This window comes from Giraffa tippelskirchi, chromosome 1 (assembly GCF_054371585.1).
Source record: "Giraffa tippelskirchi isolate mGirTip1 chromosome 1, T2T-mGirTip1v1.2.pri, whole genome shotgun sequence".
Classification (NCBI taxonomy): domain Eukaryota; kingdom Metazoa; phylum Chordata; class Mammalia; order Artiodactyla; family Giraffidae; genus Giraffa; species Giraffa tippelskirchi.
This window is the reverse complement of record NC_137275.1, coordinates 158,458,357-158,480,221: the sequence shown is the minus strand read 5'-3', so window position 1 is coordinate 158,480,221 and position 21,865 is coordinate 158,458,357. Positions and strand designations below refer to the sequence as shown.

General features: G+C 37.6%; 1 protein-coding gene across 3 annotated transcripts in view; it reads left to right on the top strand.

The window, feature by feature from the left end:
- Nucleotides 1-21,865, top strand: part of RCL1 (RNA terminal phosphate cyclase like 1) — a 230,895-nt gene that overhangs the window by 190,740 nt on the left and 18,290 nt on the right. The window contains exon 10 of one of the 3 annotated variants that reach the window (XM_081501627.1): nt 21,251-21,788. The exons of the other annotated variants lie outside the window; for them this stretch is intronic. Coding sequence (XP_081357753.1) covers nt 21,251-21,266 — 16 coding nt within the window. The 3' untranslated portion in view covers nt 21,267-21,788. Of the gene's footprint in view, nt 1-21,250; nt 21,789-21,865 lie in introns of those variants that run through there. 3 annotated transcript variants of the gene reach the window in all.

Below are 21,865 nucleotides of genomic sequence, written 5' to 3'. Positions count from 1 at the left end.
TGTAAACTACAGACTCCAGTTAATAATAATATATCTGGTATTGGCTCTTCAGTTGTAACAAATGTACCACACGAATGTAAGATCCTAATAATAGGGGAAACTGTGAGTAGGAAAAAGAGAGACTATGTTGGAACTCTCCGTATGATCTGCTCAGTTTTTCTGTAAACCTAAAATTGCTCTAAAAAATAAAGTCTTTAATTAAATAAATAAATATATATATATATACATGCTCAAAAGTCAAGATTTTTTTTTTTTTATAAATTTATTTATTTTAGTTGGGGGCTAATTACTTTACAATATTGTAATAGTTTTTGCCATACATTGACATGAATCAGCCATGGGTTTACATGTGTTCCCCTTCCTGGACCCCCCACCCACCTCCCTCCCCATCCCATCCCTCTGGGTCTTCCCATTGCCCCGGCCCTGAGCCCTTGTCTCATACATCGAACATGGAATGGTGTTCTGTTTCACATATGATAATATACATGTTTCAATGCTATTCTCCCAGAACGTCCCACCCTCACCTTCTCCCTCAGAGTCCATAAGATTGTTCTATGCATCTGTGTCTCTTATTCTGTCTCGCATATAGGGTTATCGTTGCCATCTTTCAAATTCCATATATATGCATTAGTATACTGTATTGTTGTTTTTCTTTCTGGCTTACTTCACTCTGTATAATGGGCTCCAGTTTCACCCATCTCAGTAGAACCGATTCAAATGTATTTTTTTTAATGGCTGAGTAATATTCCATTGTGTATATGTACCACAGCTTCCTTATCCATTCGTCTGCTGATGGACATCTAGGTTGCTTCCATGTCCTGGCTATTGTAAACAGTGCTGCGATGAACATTGGGTTACATGCGTCTCTTTCAATTCTGGTTTCCTCGGTGTATATGCCCAGCAAGATTTAATAAGATAAATATTTTTATTAATTCATGACATTCTTAAATAAAACTGGCTTTAAAAATTTTTTTGAGTTTCCTGTGGTGTAGAAGACAGTGACCACAGCTGTAGTTTGATAGAGCTTCCCCTGGTGGCTCAGACGATACTACTGTTTGATTCGTGGTAATGTGCCAGCATTTTGATCTACTATTGCTTTTGCCCCATTAGTGTAAATGTCAACCAGTGAAAATGATGAATATTATCTTATTATTCTGAAAATAGTTGTGAACTTGTAAGTCTCCACAAAAGGATTTCAGAGATCCCTGGAGGTCCATGGCTCATCTTTTGAGGACTATTGGATTTTGATGTTTTTGAGTGTCATTTTCTTCATGTTTTTACTGTTTTGTTGGCATTCTTGAATCCATAAGCTTATGTTTTCACTAAATATGGGAAAATATCAGCCATTTTAAGTTTATCAAACACATTTTTTGAGACTCAACTTTCTTTTCTTCTTATAAAACTTAATTAGATAAATGTTAAAATGTTTGACATTGTCCCACAGTGGTGCTAGTGGTAAAGAATTTGCCGCCAATGCAGGAGATGCCAGAGATATGGGTTCAATCCCTGGGTTGGGAAGGTCCTCTGGAGTAGGAAATGGCAACCCACTCTAGTATTCTTGCCTGGAAAATCCCATGGACAGAAGAGCTTGGTAAGCTACAGTCCATGGGGTCCCAAAAAGTCAGACATGATTGAGCATGCACACACAGGTCCCTGAGGTTCTGTTTTATTTTTTCCCAGTCTTTTTCTTTTCTTCTTCAGCTTCAATAATTTCTACAATACTTACCATCTTTAAGTTTAAGGACTCTTTGATCTGTCATGTTTAATATGCTTTTAAGCCTTCTCAGGGAAATTTTTGTTTTTCCAGCTATTGTATTTTTACTTATAAACAGGAAATAGTAACCTAGTAAAGATTATTTTACCTCTAAAATAGAAAATTTGGTCCCTTTCTATTTTATTTCTTTACTGAGATATCCTCTCCATTCACTCTGAGAATATTCTCCTTCACATCCTTGAGTATTATTGCACTGGCTGCTTTAAATCCTACTCTATTTATTTCTATAGCTAAGTCATCTTGGGGCTTGTCTCCATTGATTACCTTTTTTCTTGGGGCTGGGTCACATTTTTCCTATTTCTTTTTATGTCTAAAAACTTGAAATTTATGGTGGACATTATAAACACATTGAAAAGACAAATCCTGTATGTTCCTTTGAAAAGTTCTTAATTTTCTTTTACTCTTTTATCAAGCTGTTAACTTGGCTGAACTCAAAGTTGTCTTTCCTGTAGTGGGCAATAGCTTAACCCTGAATATTTTAATGAGCTTAGTTGAGCTGCTTAGAGTCTGTGCATGTGTAATTCAGAGGGCAGGCGGTGATTTAGACAAAGTTTATATGGTCTTTACTGGGATTTAACCTCTCCCTCTCTAGCTGCTGTGTTTGCCCAAAACTATCTCATCTGACTCTTAAGGTTAGTAAGACTGCAGGTTTTGTACTGGGGTGTTGATTTCCCAATTTGGCACTGACTGAGACTTGCCCTCAGGCAAAGAGCTGCAAAACCAGGAAACTCTCCCAATGATATTGCCTATTTCCACCTGTACACTCCTCTTCTGCCTGGCTTTGCATACTCTTTTCAGGTAGGGTTTTCAGGTAGTACATAGTATTTTCAGGTAGCAGTTTTCTTGGTCAGTCTTGCTGAATGTTTGTCAGTTTTTACAATGTTTTCAAAGAACCAAGTTTTGGTTTTATTAATTCTTTCTATTGTTTTTTCTATTTTCTATTTGACTTACATCAATTCTAACCTTCATTATTTTCATCCTTCCACAAGGTTTGAATTCAGCTTGCTCCATTTTTAAAAAAAATGTTTAAGGCATAAGGTTAGGTTATTGATTTGATAACTATTTCATATATATATATTTATACCTTTTCCTTTTAATCATGAAGTGATTTCAAAAAGAAGAGAGACTGAGAAAGAGACAGAAAGACACAGAGAAAGAGACAAAGAGAATTACATACTGAATGGACGTATACAGTATACTCACAGTCAAGCTTAAAATATGAAATAATTCAATCAGAGAACCTTTCACTAATCCTCCTGGATCATATTTTTAAAACTCTCAGTCAGACCTAATCATTATTTTGAATTTATAATAGTGTTTACAAATTTTGGACTTCCTTGGTGGCTCAGACAGTAAAGAATCTGCCTGCCAGTGCAGAAGACATGGATTCAACACCTGGGTTGGGAAGATCCCCTGGAGAAGGTAATGGCTACCCATTCCAGTATTGTTGCCTGGAGAATTCCATGGACAGAGGAGTCTTGTGGGCTACAGTCCATGGGGTTGCAAAGAGTCGGACACGACTGCGTGACTAACACAAATTTTATTTGTTACTTTGTACCTTATTATATATGTGGCTGAGATGGTAAAGGATCTGCCTGCAATGCAGGAGAACTGAGTTCGATCCCTGGGTCAGGAAGATCCCCTGGAGAAGGGAATGACTCAGCGACTAACACTTAACCACACTTACCATACAAAGTAAATTAAAGCAGTATATAGTATTATTTTGTGTTTTAATATTTAAATTGTATCATTGTGATAATGATTAATTCCACTCTATAATTCATTTACAGAGTTGTAGAATTCCCTAGTGTATGCATATACTAAAATTTATCATCTATTCTTTTGCCGGTAGACATTTTAATTATTTCTAAATCCTTGTTATTTCAAATATTGCTCCTTTGAGCATTCTTGTACATATCTGCAAAATAAAATATTCAAGCATTTTTCCAGGGCATAAGCCTAGAGTTGAATATAGCATACATAGCTCTTCAACTTTATTTGGTCCTCACTAACTTGATTTCTTCTTTACTATAAGTGCTTACAGGTATAAATTTCCCCCATGAACACTGCTTTCACTGTATCCTGTAGATTTGGGTGTTTTGTGTTTTCATTTTCATTCATTTCAAAATATTTTCTCATTTCACATGTGATTAATCTTTAACCAGTTAGTTGTTTGAATGTAGTTTAATTTATATGTATCTGTGAATTTTTCACTGTTCTTTCTGTTATTGATTTCTAGTTTCATTCCATTGTGGTCAGAGGAGATACTTTGGATGATTTCAATCTTTATAAATTTGTTGAGACTTTGGTTTGTGACTTAATTTATGCTCTACCTAGAGAATGTTCCATGTATTCTGCTGCTGTTGAATGGAATGTTCCACATAAGTCTGTCAGGTGTAGTTAGCGTTTTTAAGTCCTCTGTTTCCTTATTTGTCTTCTATTTGTTCTATCCATTATTGAACGTGGGTATTAAATCTCCAAATATTGTTGTCGAACTCTGTATTTCTTCCTTCAATTCTGTCAATCTGTGAGCTCTGTTTTTATGTGTGTATATGTTTATAATTTTTATAACTTCTTGTTCAGTTATGTACTTTTTAATAATCAATTTGCCAATCTCTTTTTAACTGGAGAGTTTAATGCATTCACATTTTAAAGTAACTACTGATAAGGAAGTACTTACTTCTGCCATTTTCCTATTTGTTTTCTTATAATTTAAGAAAGGCTTATAATTATAAGCCTTATAATTTTTTGTTCCTTAATCATTCCATTACTATAATTTCTGTGTTTTATTGAATTTTTTTGTATTTTGTTGTTTGATTTTCTCATTTCTTTTGCTGTATAATTTTTAGTTTTTTTCCTTAGTGGTTACCCAGGAGATTATATTTAACATCTTAACTTTGTAACAATCAAGTTAGAATTAAGTCCAACTTAGTTTCGGTAACAATACAAAGTATGTTCCTTTACTGCTCCATCCCTTTCCTCTGTGTTGGTAGTGTTACAATTACATCTTTATATACTGAGTGCCCATTAACATAGCATTGTAATCATTGTTTTATGCATTCATTGTATGGAAAAGGAAGAGGACAAACCAAATATATAATGCTACTGCATTTTACGTTTACCTGTGTGGCTACCTTTATCATTGCTCTTTATTTCTTTGTATGCTGTCTAGTGTTCTTTCATTATAACCTGAAGAAGTCCTTTCACCATTTTTGTAGGATAGGTATACAATTGACAAACTCCCCTCAGTTTTTTTTATCTGAGTATGTCTTAATTTTACCTTTATGTTTCTAAAATTAAATTTTATTTTTTACAATTGTTTTCGATTGACAGAAAATTGACTGGAAGGTACAGAAAATTTTCATCCTGCACTGTCCCCGTGTAGGCACACACAGCTACCCTGTTATCAACATCCCACAGCAGAGTGGTATGTTTGTTAATAATCAGAGAAAATACATCGACACATCATCACTCAAAACCTGTAGTTCACCTTAGAGATCACTCTTGGTATTGTACATTCAGTGGGTTTGTACAAATATACAGTGACATATATCCACCAGTATAGTATCATGCAGAGTACTTTCACTGCCCTAAAAAAATACTCTGTGCTCCATATCTATTCATCCCTTCCCCACCTACCCCAGGCAACCACTGATCCTTTTATTGTTTTGTCTTTTCCAAAATGTCATATTGTTGGAATCATACAGTATGTAGCCTTTACAGACTGGTTTTTTTCACTTAGTAATATGAATTTGTTTCCCCCATGTCTTTTCAAAGCTTGATAGCTCATTTCTTTTTATCACTGAATAATATCCCATTGTCCCTATATACCACAGTTTGTTTATTCATTCACCTACTAAAGGACATTTTGATTGCTTCCAGGTTTCCGCCATTATGAATAAAGCTGCTGTAAACATTCTTGTGTAGGTTTTGGTGTAAATTTTCCATTCATTGGGGTGATACCAAGGATCATGATCTCTCGATTATTTGTTAATGGCATGTTTAGCTTTGTAAGAAAATGCCAAACTATCTTCCAAAGTGGCTGTTCATTTTGCGTTCCCACCAGCAGTGAATGAGAATTTCTATTGCTCCACACCCTTGTCAGTATTGGATGTTGGTAGTGTTTTGAGGTTTGGCTATTCAAATAGGTGTGGAATGGTATCTCGTTTTAATTGGCCATACCCTAGTAAGTCTATATGACTTTAGATTTAAGGCAGGTTTCTTGTAGACAGCATGTAGTTAGAGCTTGCTTTTTGGTCCACTTTGACTATTTCTATCTTTTAATTGGTGTATTTAGATCATTAATGTTTAAAGTGATTTTTGATATAGTTAGATTAACATCTACAATATTTGTTCCTATTTTCTATTTGTTGCGCTTGTTCTTTGTTCCTATTTTTTGTTTTCCATTCTTTTTCTGCCATTTTTTATTTTAATTGAGAATTTTATGTGATTCTATTTTCTCTTCCTTTTTGGCATATAGGTGATTCCTTTTTAAAAAATAAACCAAACTTTTTTTGTGTTTTCTCTTTAGAGTTTGCAATATACATTTACAAGTAATCCAAGTTCACTTTCCTATAGCATATTTCTTCATACATAGTACAAGTACTTTCTAATAACAAAATAATCCTGATTCCTCCCTCCCATCTCTCGTATCGATGTTAGCATTCATTACACATATACATAAACATGCATAAAGATATGTATTGTTATGTATTACATATATGGACATATATATTCATATACACTGTTGCTGTTTTTATTTAAAACAAATTATCTGTTAGATCACTTAAGAATAGAAAGTAAAAGTTTGTATTCTACTTTCATTTATTCCTTCTCCAGTGCTCTTCCTTTCCTCATGTAGGTATGATTTTCTGACAGATATCATTTTCCGTCTCTCTGGAGAATTTCTTTTGACATTTCTTACAAGACAGTGCTATAGATGACAAATTCTCTCAATTTTGAGTATTGAGTATTAAATTTAAAAAAATTGTGTATTTCTTTTTGCCTATGCTGCGTCTTAGTTGCTCATGTGGGCTTTCTCTAATTGCAGAGAGCAGGGGCTGCTCTTTGTTGCAATGTGGCTTCTTACTATGGTGACGTTTCTTCTTCTGGAGCACTGGCCCTGGGTGCACAAGGGCTTCAGTGGTGGTGGCACATGGGCTTAATTGCCTCACAACATGTAGGATCTCAAATCCTAGACCAAGGATTGCACTTTTGTCCCCTGCATTGGCAGGCCAATTCTTTATCACTGGACCACCAGGGAACTCTTAAATTCCCTCAATTTTGGTTTGTCTGAGAAAGGTTTTATTTCTCCTTCACTTTTGAAGGATAGTTTCACAAAATTCTTGGTTGATTTTTTTTTTCTTTCAATACTTTAAATACTTAACTCTCCTCTCTTCTTGTTTCAGTGGTTTCTTTGGTGAAGTTGTATAATTTTAATCTTTGCTCCTCTGTATATAAGGCATTTTTCCTTCTGACTTCTCTCGAGATTTTTTCTTTATCTTGATCTACTCCAGTTTGAATATGATACGCCTGTGTGTAGGTTTTTGTTGTTTCTGTTTGTTTGCTTTGGCATTTACCCTGCTTAGTGTTCTCTGAGCTTCCTGGATATGTGGTTTGGTATCTGCCATTAATTTGGGGAAATACTCAACAATGATTGTCTCAAATAATTCTGTTTGTTTTTCTCTTTATTCTCCTTTATTCACATGTACCTTTTTTTAGTAGTTCTTCAGTTTAGAGATATTCTGTTCTGTTTTATTTTTTCCAAGTCTTTTTTTTTTCTTTGTTTTTTCACTTTGGAAGTGATACTGACATATCCTCAAGGTCAGAGATTTTTATTCAGCTATGTCCATCCTACTAATGAACCCATCAAAGTCACTCTTCTATTGTTACAGTGTTTTTGATCTCTAAAATTTATTTTTGATTCTTACATTGCCCATATGTTCATGCATGCTATCTGCTTTATCCATTGGAGCCCTTAGTTTGTTAATAATAATTGATTTAAATTCCCATTCTGGTAATTCCAACATCCCCACCATATCTGAGTTTGGTTCTGATGCTTACTTTATCTCTTCAAACTGTCTTATGTCTTTCTGTATTATGTCAATGTCTTTTCTGTCTTATGTCTTCTAACTTTGTGTTCTTGTTGTTGAAAGCCAGACATGACGTATTGGATAAACGATTCTCTGGTAAAGAGGCCTTTAGTGGTGTGGTGGTAAGGTAGGGAGGAGGGGAAGCCTTCTATAGTCCTGTGATTAGGTCTTAGTCTTTTTGTGAACCTGTGTGTGTACTGTGAACTGTGAACCTCTGACTCCCTCCCTACTTCCTGCTGTATTAGGTGAGACAGGATGGCTAGAGTGATCTAGAACTGGGTATTTCCCTTCTCCCACATGGAAGTCTACAATGGATTGGAATCAGGTATTTCCCTTCCTCAGGTCAGTTAGGCTAAAACTAAACCCCATTAGTCTAGGCTAGGGTAAAATAGTTTCTCTTGAGGGTGGGCCTTGTTAAGAACCAGAAGAAGGCTATACCATATTTGAAAATGGTTACTTGCCACCTGCTAGAGCTAGAGGGGACTTTTCTCCAATATTCACCGTGAGAACCAAGTTAAGCTCTTGGAGGTAAAACTTAACAAAAATGTGGTGACTCTCTGACTGATTTTTATCTCTCAGGCTGGTTCACACCAAACCTCCAACAATTTGTCAGTTATAGTTTAGGTTCTAACCTGACAGTGATTCCCTTGAAAGTTTCTATTTGAGAGTTTCTGCTCTAGGATGCTTTAATTGTCTATATCTGCCTCTCTGTTGCTCCAGTTTTTTGGGTGACAATTTGCTTTGTGAATTCACTAGTCTGATGGATCAAAGAAGAGTTGTTGGTCTTTTGTTTGTTCAGCTTTATACTTGTTAAGATGGAATGATGATTTCCTAGCTCCTGGAAATTTCTCTTTCCCTTTTGGAGACTAGTATTGCTAAATGAGAATTCTTGTTTTGATTTTTTTTTTTTTTCCTTTCAGTGCTTTTAGTATCTCATCTACTTCCACTGCCTCATGGCTTCATGGTTTTCGATGGAAATGAGATGTTAAACTTATGGATTCCTTGTATATAAGGAGTTGCTTCTCTCTTGATGTTTTCAAGATTCTCCCTTTGTTTTTGGCTTTCAACAGTTTGACTCTATGTTTCTGTATAGATCTCTTTAAGTTTATCCCACTTGCAGTCACTGAGCTTCTTGCATGTGTAGATTCACATCTTTTGTTAAGTTTAGGAGGTTTTCAGGTGTTACTTTTTCAAATATTCTTTTTGCACTTTTCTCTCACTCTGGGGCTCCTGTTTTGTGTATACTTGATGCTCACACAGGTCCTTTAGGTTTCTGTACTTTTTTTCCATCTTTTCTCTTTCTGTTCCTAAGACTGGAGAATTTCGAACGATGTATTCAAAGTCACTAATTCTCTCTTCTGCTGGCTCAACTATGCTGTTCAAACTTATAATGAATTTTTCATTAGTTTTTAGTTCCAAAATTTTAATTTCTATTTCTGCTATGAATTGAATGTTTATATTCTTCCAAAATTCATATGTTTTAATGGAATCCTCAATGTGATGGTATTAGAGAGGGGCTTCTAGTAGGTAATTATGTCATGGGGGTGGAGCCCTGTGAATGGGATTAGTGCCCTTTTTAGAAGACGCCAGACAGCTTGCTCACTCTTTGCCATGTTGAGGATAGAGTGAGAAGCTGGCAGTCTGAAACCTGGAAGAGATTTCTCACCAGAATGTGATCATGCTGGCACCCTGATTTCAGACTTCTAACCTCCAGAACATTGAGAAATAAATTTCTGTTGTTTATAAGCCACTCAGTCTATGATACTTTGTATAGCAGCCCAAACTGACTAACAGAATTTCTCTTTTTAGTTCTACCTTTTTATTGATAGTCTCTGCTGCTACTGCTAAGTTGCTTCAGTCGTGTCCGACTCTGTGCGACCCCATAGACGGCAGCCCACCAGGCTCCCCCATCCCTGGGATTCTCCAGGCAAGAACACGGGAGTGGGTTGCCATTTCCTTCTCCAATTGATAGTCTCTATTTGGTGAGAAATCATTCTCCTGGTTTCTTTTTATCAACTTCAATTTAGCGTATTAAGATGTTGATTTAAAGTCTTTGTCTAGTAAGAACAATGCCTTGACTGTTTCCTGGACAGTTTTTATTAATTTGTTTCTTTAAATGAGCCACACTGACTTGTTTCTTTCATGCCTGATTTGTTTTTTTAATGAGACCTTTTGATTTTATAATGTGGCAATAGAAATACAATTCTACCCCCTCTTCAGGGTTTGTTGTTCTTTGTCATGAGTTGTTGTCACTTGCTTATTAAGTGACTTTTAAAAAACTTTTTCTAAAGTGTGTATTCTTTGTCATGTATGGCCACTGAAATCTGTGTTCTGTTACCTAGTCATTGGTTGTGTTTTGATAGAATTACCTTAAGTGCCTGGAATCAACAAAAGAAAAAAAGAAGGAGAAAGGCTTCTTCCAGTCTTTGTAGGTTGGCTCTGTGTTGGGGCACTCCTTCAATGCCTTGCCAAGCAGTTTATAACCTTGCCTTAGCCTTTAGGTTTTGCTTGCACAGACTTTGCAGGCAGGCTAAATGTGAAAGCTTTGGATCTTCTTGGGCTTTTTCTCAGCATGTGTCTTGCCTTGTGTGTGTTCATGACCTTCTTGATTCTCTGGTGTACATGGGGGTCTTTACAGTCCCTGTTCTCGCATGTATCTCCTTTCCTAGTCTCTTTCTTTTCATGGCTCTCAGTCTATTTCTTGTCCTAAGTGTTGTCTCTTTCTCAAAGCTCCCGTATCTAACACCTTTGCCTTTAAATGCTTTCAGCAAAAGCTGCCCAGAAAGTAGCCCCAGCCCTGAGAATACTCTGAGTAAGACTAAACAAAGGGAAACCTTTGTGTAGGTCCTTAATGGAGCCACAAGAGAGGTCAAGACCCAAAACCACAATGTTTTGAGAATAAGGTGTGTGTTGCTCCCTCTGACTCTAGCAACCTGTACCAGGGTTGCAGGCTGCCATCCTCACTACTAGTTTTTGTTTGTTTTCCTTGTGGAAAGATTCTTAAACTCCAGGTTAAATTTCATATAGACATGGGAATATTCAGTTTATCTTCTCCTTATTGAGTGACTTTTGAAAGTTAGTGCCTTTCAAGGAATTTTTCTATTTCATCTGTGCCTTTCAAGGAATTTTTCTATTTCATCTAAGTTATCAAAATATTGGCATTCTACTATTCATAATACTCTCTTAATACTCCTTTAACTGTGTGATATGCAGTGATGTCTCATTTTTGATAAAAATATTGGTAGTTTTTGCCTTCTGTTACTTCTTTTTTGTCCAGTTTATCTAAAGGTCTATAAACTTTATTGATTTTTTAAAATAACCAACTTTTGTGTTTATTTATTTTCTATTACTGTTTTTATGTTTTTAATTTCATTGTTTGCGAGTCTTATCTTTATTACTTTTCAGCTTTTATTTGCTTTGATTTCAATTTGCTCTTTTTTTCTGTTTTCATGAAGTGAGAGGTTTCTATTACTGATTATAGATCTTTCCCCCCCTAATATAAGCAATTGATGGTATAAATTTCTCTCTAATCACTGCATTCACTGTACCCCACAAATTTTGATATGCAATTTTAATTTTCAGTCATTAAGGTATTTTCTAATTTCCCATGTAGTATTTTTCTTTGATCTATAGATGTTCTTAAAAGTGTGTTGATTAATTTTTGGATCATCAGTGGTTTTCAAAATAGTTTTCTATTACTTTGCTAGCATGTGAGATGAATGCAATTGTGCAATAGTTTGAACATTCTTTGGCATTGCCTTTCTTTGGGGTTGAAATGGAAACTGACCTTTTCCTGTCCTGTGGCCAGTGCTGAGTTTTGCAAGTTTGCTGGCATATTGAGTGCAGCACTTTCACAGCATCATCTTTGAAATAGCTCAAATGGAATTCCAACACCTCTACTAGCTTTGTTCATAGTGATGCTTCCTAAGGGCCCCTTGATTTCGCATCCCAGGTGTATGGCTCGAGATGAGTGATCACACCATCGTGGTTATCTGGGTCATGAAGATCTTTTTTGTATAGTTCTTCTGTGTATTCTTGCCACCTCTTCTTCATATTTTCTGCTTCTGTTAGGTCCATACCATTTCTGTCCTTTCTTGTGCCCATCTTTGCATGAAATGTTCCCTTGGTATCTCTAATTTTCTTGAAGAGAGCTCTAGTCTTTTCCATTCAATTATTTTCCTCTGTTTCTTTGCATCGATCACTGAGGAAGGCTTTCTTATCTCTCCTTGCTATTCTTTGGAACTCTGCATTCAGATGGGTATATCTTTCCTTTTCTCCTTTGTCTTTCGCTTCTCTTCTCTACTCAGCTATCTGTAAGACCTCCTGAGACAACATTTTGCCTCTTTGCATTTCTTTATCTTAGGGATGTTCTTCATCACTTCCTCCTATACAATGTCACAAATATCCGTCCATAGTTCTTCAGGCATTCTGTCTATCAGATATAATCCCTTGAATCTATTTGTCATTTCTACTGTGTCATCGAAAGGGATTTGATTTCGGTCATACCTGAATGGTCTAGTGGCTTTCCTTACTTCCTTCAATTTAAGTCTGAATTTTGCAATAAGGAGTTCATGATCTGAGCCATAGTCAGCTCCCAGTCTTGTTTTTGCTGACTGTATAAGTTTCTCCATCTTTGGTTGCAAAAAATATAATCAATCTGATTTCAGTATTGACCATGAGGTGCTGTCCATGTGTAGAGTCATCTCTTGTGTTGTTGGAAGAGTGTTGCATTCTCTCGGCAGAACTCTGTTAGCCTTTGCCCTGCTTCATTTTCCACTCCAAGGCCAAATTTGCTGTACTCCAGGTATCTCTTGACTTCCCACTTTTGCATTTCAGTGCCCTGTCAGGAAGCAACAGTTAGAACTGGACATGGAACAACAGACTGGTTCCAGATAGGAAAAGGAGTACATCAAGGTTGTATATTGTCACCCTGCTTATTTAACTTATATGCAGAGTACATCATGAGAAATGCTGGACTGGAGGAAGCACAAGCTGGAATCAAGATTGCCGGGAGAAATATCAATAACCTCAGATATGCAGATGACACCACCCTTATGGCAGAAAGTGAAGAAGAACTAAAGAGCCTCTTGATGAAAGTGAAAGAGGAGAGTGAAAAAGTTGGCCTAAAGCTTAACATTCAGAAAACTAAGATCATGGCATCCGGTCCCATCACTTCATGGCAAATAAATTGGGAAACAGAGGAAACAGTGGCTGACTTTATTTTTCTCAGCTCCAAAATCAGTGCAGATGGTGATTGCAGCCATGAAGTTAAAAGACGCTTACTCCTTGGAAGGAAAGTTAAGACCAACCTAGACAGCATATTAAAAAGCAGAGACATTATTTTGCCAACAAAGATCCATTTAGTCAAGGCTATGGTTTTTCCAGTGGTCATGTATGGATGTGAGAGCTGGACTACAAAGAAAGCTGAGCGCAGAAGAATTGATGCTTTTGAACTATGGTGTTGGAGAAGACTCTTGAGAGTCCCTTGGACTGCAAGGAGATCCAACCAGTCCATCCTAAAGGAGATCAGTCCTGGGTGTTCATTGGAAGGACTGATGTTAAAGCTGAAACTCCAATACTTTGGCCACCTGATGCGAAGAGCTGTCTCATTGGAAAAGACCCTGATGCTGGGAAATATTGAGGGCAGTAGGAGAAGGGGACGACAGAGAATGAGATGGTTAGAATGCATCACTGACTCGATGGACATGGGTTGGGTGGACTCAGGGAGCTGGTGATGGACAGGGAGGCCTGGTGTGCTGCTGTTCATGGGGTTGCAAAGAGTTGGACACGACTGAGAGACTGAACTGAACTGATGATGAAAGGATATCTTTTTTGAGTGTTAGTTCTAGAAGGTCCTGTAGGTCTTCATAGAACTGTTCAACTTCAGCTTCTTCAGCATTAGTGGTTGGGGTATAGATTTGGATTACTGTGATATTGAATGGTTTGCCTTGGAAACCAACAGAGATCATTCTGTCATTTTTGAGGCTGCTCCTGAGGGCTTCGGTTCAGTTCAGTTCAGTCGCTCAGTTATGTCCGACTCTTTGGATCTAATGGACTGCAGCATGCCAGGCTTCCCTGTCCATCACCAACTCCGAGGCTTGCTCAAACTCATGGTCATTTCGTCAGTGATGCCATCCAACCATCTCATCCTCTGTCATCCCCTTCTCCTCCCGCCTTCAATCTTTCCCAGCATCAGGGCCTTTTCCATTGAGTCAGTTCTTCACATCAGGCGGCCAGAATATTGGAGTTTCAGCTTCAACATCAGTCCTTCCAACAAATATTCAGGACTGATTCCTTGAGGATGGACTGGTTGGATCTCCTTGCAGTCCAAGGGACTCTCAAGCGTCTTCTCCAACACCACATTTCAAAAGCATCAATTCTTCAGTGCTCAGGTTTCTTTATAGTACATCTCTCACATCCATACATGACTACTGGAAAAACCATATCTTTGACTAGAAGGACCTTTGTTGGCAAAGTAATGTCTCTGCTTTTTAATATGCTGTCTTGGTTGGTCATAGCTTTTCTTCCCAGGAGCAAGTGTCTTTTAATTTCATGGCTGCAGTCACCATCTGCAGTGATTTTGGAGCCCAAGAAAATAAAGTCTCTCACTGTTTCCATTGTTTCCCCACCTATGTGTCCTTTTCATCACAGGGGACTGAAGTGCAAAAGTAGGAAGTCAAGAGATACCTGGAGCGCAGCAAATTTGGCCTTGGAGTGGGAAATGAAGCAGGGCAAAGGCTAACAGAGTTTAGCCAAGAGAACACACTGGTCATAGCAAACACTCTCTTCTAACAACACAAGAGACGACTCTACACATGGACATCTACAGATGGTCAATACTGAAATCAGATTGATTATATTCTTTGCAACCAAAGATGGAGAAACTTATACAGTCAGCAAAAACAAGACTGGGAGCTGACTATGGCTCAGATCATGAACTCCTTATTGCAAACTTCAGACTTAAATTGAAGGAAGTAGGGAAAGCCACTAGACCATTCAGGTATGACCGAAATCAAATCCCTTTCGATTATACAGTAGGAGTGACAAATAGATTCAAGGGATTATATCTGATAGACAGAATGCCTGAAGAACTATGGATGGAGATTTGTGACATTGTATAGGAGGCAGTGATGAAGAACATCCCTAAGATAAAGAAATGCAAAAAGGCAAAATGTTGTCTGAGGAGGTCTTACAAATAGCTGAGTAAAGAAGAGAAGTGAAAGACAAAAGAGAAAAGGAAAGATATACCCATCTGAATTCAGAGTTCCAAAGAATAGCAAGGAGAGATAAGAAAGCCTTCCTCAGTGATCGATGCAAAGAAATAGAGGAAAATAATAGAATGGAAAAGACTAGATCTCTCTTCAAGAAAATTAGAGATACTAAGGGAACATTTCTGGAGAAGGCAATGGCACCCTACTCCAGTACTCTTGCCTGGAAAATCCCATGAATGGAGAAGCCTGGTAGGATGCAGTCCATGGGGTTGTGAAGAGTCACACAGGACTGAGCAACTTCACTTTCATTTTTCACTTTCGTGCATTGGAGAAGGAAATGACAACCCACTCCAGTATTCTTGCCTGGAGAATCCCAGGGATGGGGGAGCCTGGTGGGCTGCCGTCTATGGGGTCGCACAGAGTCGGACACGACTGTAGCGACTTAGCAGCAGCAGCAACAGCAAGGGAACCTTTCATGCAAAGATGGGCACAAGAAAGGACAGAAATGGCATGGACCTAACAGAAGCAGAAAATATGAAGAAGAGGTGGCAAAATACACAGAAGAACTATACAAAAAAGATCTTCATGACCTAGATAACCACACTGGTGTAATCATTCATCTCGAGCCATACACCTGGAATGTGAAATCAAGTGGGCCTTAGGAAGCATCCTTATGAAGAAAGCTAGTGGAGGTGATGGAATTCCCGTTGAGCTATTTTAAATCCTAAAAGATGATGCTGTGAAAGTGCTCCACTTGATATGCCAGCAAATTTGGAAAACTCAGCAGTGGCCACAGGAGTGGGAAAGGTCAGTTTTCATTTCAATCCCAAAGAAAGGCAATGCCAAAGAATGTTCAAGCTACTGCACAATTGCACTCATCTCACATGCCAGCAAAGTAATGCTCAAAGTTCTCCAGGCCAGTCTTCAATGGTATGTGAACCGTGATCTTTCAGATGTTCAAGCTGGATTTAGAAAAGGCAGAAGAACTAGAGATCAAATTGCCAACATCCACTGGATCATCAAAAAAAGCAAGAGAGTTCCAGAAAAATATCTACTTCTGCTTTATTGACTATGCCAATGCCTTAGACTGTGTGGATCACAACAAACTGTGGAAAATTGTTCAAGAGCTGGGAATATCAGCCCATCTTACCTGCCTCCTAAGAAATATGTATGCAGATCAAGAAGCAACAGTTAGAAAGGACATAGAATAACATACGGGTTCCAAATTGGGAAAGGAGTATGTCAAGACAGTATATTGTCATCCTGGTTATTTAACTTCTATGCAGAGTACATCATGCGAAATGCCAGGCTGGATGAAACACAAGCTGGAATCAAGATTGCCAGGAGAAATATCAATAACCTCATATGCAGATGACACCACCCTTATGGCAGAAAGCGAAGAAGAACGAAAGAATCTCATGATGAAAGTGAAAGAGGAGAGTGAAAAAGTTGACTTAAAACTCAACATTCAAACACTAAGATCATGGCATCTAGTCCCATCACTTCATTGCAAATAGATGGGGAAGCTATGAGGGCTACTCCGTTTCTTCTAAGGGATTTTTTCCCACAGTAGTAGATATAATGGTCATCTGAATTAAGTTCACCCATTGCAGTCCATTTTAGTTCACTGATTCCTAAAATGTCAATGTTCACTCCTGCTAGTGTCTGTTTGATCACTTCCAAGGCAGGCTCTCTCAACTTCCTACTTATCCTCAATCATTTATCGTTGTTTATATGGAGCATATGGATGGTTGATGAGAAACTTAAAACACTGCAACACTCTCTTAGAACAAAGCAGCAGCTTCTTTTGTTGTTGTTGTTTTTTAATTAATTAATTTATTTATGTGGCCATGTTGGATCTTAGTTTTGGCACACAGATTTTTCATTGCTTCATGTGAAATCTATCACTATGGCACATGGGCACTCTAGTTGTGGCACCTGGGCTTCAGAAGTTGTGGTGCACAGACTTAGGTACTCCAGGGCATGTGGGATCTTAGTTCCCTGACCAGGGATTGAACCCATTTCCTCTGCATTGCACAGCAGGTTCTTAACCACTGGACCACCAAGGAAATCCCCAGCCATTTCTTTTTTCACTGGATTTTCTCCTGGTTGTTGTAAGTTTTTGACTAGGTTACAGAGATCTTCAGAAGTGAATTATGACTGTTTTTTTAAAGAGTCATATTTTACTAAGGTAACATTTGTTAATAAAATAAGTTTCATGTGTACATTATATTCTATTTCTATATACACTGCAGCATGCTAACCACCGAAAATTTAGTTCCTATTCATTACCATACAGTTAGTCCCCTTTACCTGTTTCAATCTATCTCCTCCACTGCCCCTTCCCTTCTTTGCTGTGTATCTATGTGTTTATTTTTGTTTAGTCTGGTTACTTAATATATTTTGTTGGCTTGTTTTTCTATTCCACATATAAGTGAAATTGTATGATATTTATCTTACTTCATCTGACTTGTTTTACCTTAGCATAATACCCTCAAGGTCTATTTATGTTGCTGCTGATGGCAAGAATTTACCCTTTTTATGGATGAGTAGTGTTCCATTGTATATGTAAATGATATCTTATTTATCCCTTCATTCAATGATGGGAGCTTAAATTGTTTCTATACCTTTGCTACCGTAAATAATGTTGTGATGAACATATAGGAATGCATATAATCTCTTCAAGTTAGTATTTTTGTGTTCTTTGAATAAATACCCAGTAGATAATCATCTAGTTTCTTTCTGTCTCTCTCTTTCTCCCTCCCTCCCTCTTTCTCTTTGCATGTGGCTAGCAAGTTTTTCAACACCATTTATTGAAGAGACTGTCCTTTCTCCATTGCATTTTCTTTGCTCTTTTGTTGTAAATTATCTGTTTATATATGTGTGGGGTCTCAATTCTGTTTTGTTGATCTGTGAATCTGTTTTTCTGCCAATACCATGTTGTTTTGATTGCTATAGCTTTGTAATACAGTTGGATTCAGGAACTGTGACACCTCCAGTTTTGTTTCTTTTTCTCAGGATTGCTTTAGCTATTCAGGATCTTTTGTAATTCCATATAAACTAGAATATTTTGTTCTATTTCTGTGAAAAATGTTCTTGGAGTTTTGATAGAGATTGCATCAAATCTGTAGATTGCTTTAGGTAATATAGACATTTTAGCAATGTTAGTTCTTTCAATCCATGAGTGCAGAATATCTTTCCATTTATTTGTGTCTTTTTCAGGTTCTTTCAACAGTTCCTTATCATTTTCTACATACTGGTGTTTACCTCCTTGGTTAAATGTATTTCTAGGTATTTTAGACTGTTTGTTGCAATTGTCAGTGGGATTATTTTTCTAATTTCTCTTTCAGCTATCTTATTGTTAATGTATAGAAATGCCACAGATTTTTGCATGTTGATTTTGTACCTTTTGACTTTATTATATGCCATTTGTTAATTTCTAACAGATTTTTGGAGGAGTCTTTATGGTTCTGTCTATATAAAATCATGCTATTTACAAATAGTGATAGTTTTACTTCTGCCTTTCCAACTTGAATGCCTTTCATTTCAATATTGAGTCATATCTTTAAAGCAGTGTTAATTTTCTGGTATTGGCATCAATACCTTACAGTTCTGTGTAGTACAATTCATCACCCATGTTTGGATGATATGTGATTGTGAGAATGCTTTTGCTCTATTTCCAAATTTGGTCAATGATTCTATGGAAGGTTAAGTTTCTTTTTTGCTGTTTTTAATTATGCTGTGTTTCCTCTTTCAAGTACTCCTAATTTTTACCTTGTAGACCTGGACCTCCAAAGGCAGGAATGCTGGGGATTCTTGTGCCAAGGAAGGCAGGGTGCTGAATAGTGAAGGAAATGGCTAAAGGGCTTTGTTTTAGTAGGTTATAGGGTAGACTTTCCAAGCTGAGTGGCTATCTTTACACAAACTGTGCATTCTTGTTTGAATGTTCAAGCCTTTTGAAGTCTGCTAAATGTACTGGGCTTCACTTCATAGCTGTAGATCACCAACAGAGCAGAGATATCTAGGGGTATTGCTGGCTATACAAGTCCCCAGAAATTAAGTATGAGTATTCATGAGTGTCTTTTTATGCCTGCTGGATTCCTGTATCTTATGGGACAAGAGATGATGAGGGCAGTTTATCAATTCTAGTCCAATACTGTGAATTTCACCTTAACTTGAGAATGGGTTTATCAGCAACATGTAGAGTTGTGTCTCAACTCTAGCTGTCCATTGGGACCAACTGGGAAACTTTCAAAACACCAATGCCTGGGCTTCTACCTAGACAAATTGAATCAGAGCCTCTAGGGGTATGGTTCCCAGTACTGGTATTTTTTCAGAACTCCTTAAGGGACTGTCACATGTAACCACACATTAGAAACCTTTAACTTAGAGAAATGATTTTTAAACTCATCTGCACATTAGAGTCACCAGGGGAATTTAAAAATATCCAGATACCCAGGCTTCACCCTGAACCAATTAAGTCAGAATATGTGGGAGTAAGATCCATGCATCAGTATTTTCTTTTCCAACTACCCAGATGATTAATATGTGACCAAGTTTGGGAAACTTTTGAAAACATTCTCTTCTTCTCTATGTAAACTAGTTCATGCCTAATGCAGATATGCTCTTTGCTCTTTGCTCTAAGCAGTGAGTTATATCACTGCTTCTCAAACATATATGTTCATATGATTACCCTGGGGCTTGATAAAATGCATATTCTGAATCAGCAGAGGTAGCACTGAGATTCTGTGTTCCCAACAAGATCCCAGATGATACCAATGTTACTGGTTAAGTGGACCACACTTTGAGTAGCAATGAGTCTTGCCATTGTATGGTCATCTGGATGAATCTTCAATTGAGAAAATAAAAATACAGAATATAGATTTTCATATACAAGTCCAAACTTTAAGATAGTTAATTATAAGTAATTATCCTGCACTTAAAATTCTGGTAGAATATGATATTTAATTTGGGAAACTTAAACAATCAGGGCAAAATGGTTGTCCCAGATAATGTTGAAATGTTTCAGATAGAACCACTTGTCAGATAGATTTTAAAAAAGATTCAAGCACTGGATGGTTTACAATACTAGAGCAGTGGCAGAATTCCTTAAAAATTTATCTCCAAAACCCATTGTGTAAAGCAGACATAATAACGATACATATTTTACTATGATTTAAATTTTTTTTTATTTGATGGGAAGTTATGCAGATGTTCCTGGAAACCCTTAACCATTTCCATACAACCTCTGATCTCTCTGAGCATGGGCTGAAATTCTTTGATTCAATGTACAGAGAATACAAGAAATCTATTGTGAGGAAAACAGTTAGACTTAAGTTGAGCATACATTTGAAATCTTCATTTATGTAATAGCTTGTAGCCATTGGAGTAATTTAATTATTCATTATTTATTTGAAAAAAACCTTTCATTGTTGACTTTTTATGAATCAGCCATAATTCTAGGAAGTGGAAATACCAATGGGAAGATCTATTCAGAATTAACAGAGGTGATAATTTTTATTCAGTTCAGTTCAGTCACTCAGTCATGTCCGACTCCTTGCAACCCCATGGACTGCAGCACACCAGGCTTCCCTATCCAACACCAATTCCTAGAGCTTGCTCAAACTCATGTCGATCGAGTTGGTGATGCCATCCAACCATCTTATCCTCTGTCATCCCCTTCTCCTCCTGCCTTCAATCTTTCCCAGCATCAGGGTCTTTTCCAATGAGTCAGTTCTTTGCATCAGGTGACCATTCCTTCCAATGAACATTCAGGACTGATTTCCGTTAGGATTGACTGGTTGGATCTCCTTGCAGTCCAAGGGACTCTCAAGAGTCTTCTCCAACACCACCGTTCAAAAGCATCAATTCTTCAGTGCTCAGCTTTGTTATGGTCCAACTCTCACATCCATACATGACTACTGGAAAAACTGACTAGATGGATCTTTGTCGGCAAAGTAATGTCTCTGCTTTTTAATATGCTGTCTAGGTTTAATATGCTGTCTAGGTTTTGGGCTCCAAAATCACTACAGATGGTGATTGCAGCCATGAAGTTAAAAGACGCTTACTCCTTGGAAGGAAAGTTAAGACCAACCTAGATAGCATATTAAAAAGCAGAGACATTACTTTGCCAACAAAGGTCTGTCTAATCAAGGCTATTGTTTTTCCAGTAGTCATGTATGGATGTGAGATTTGGACTGTGAAGAAAGCTGAGTGCCGAAGAATTGATGCTTTTGAACTGTGGTGTTGGAGAAGACTCTTGAGAGTCCCTTGGACTGCAAGGAGATCCAACCAGTCCATCCTAAAGGAGATCAGTCCTGGGTGTTCATTGGAAGGACTGAAGTTGAAGCTGAAACTCCAATACTTTGGCCACCTGATGCGAAGAGCTGACTCATTGGAAAAGACCCTGATGCTGGGAGAGATTGAGGGCAGTAGGAGAAGGGGACGACAGAGGATGAGATGGCTGGATGGCATCACTGACTCGATGGACATGAGTTTGGGTAAACTCCGGGAGTTGGTGATGGACAGGGAGGCCTGGCATGCTGCGATTCATGGGGTCGCAAAGAGTCGGACATGACTGAGCGACTGAACTGAACTGAACTAGGTTGGTCATGGCTTTTCTTCCAAGGAGCAAGCGTCGTTTAATTTCATGGCTGCAGTCTCTATCTGCAGTGATTTTGGAGCCCAAGAAAATAAAGTCTGTCACTGTTTCCATTGTTTCCCTGTCTATTTGCCATGAAGTGATGGGACCGGATGCCATGATCTTAGTTTCTTGAATGTTGGGTTTT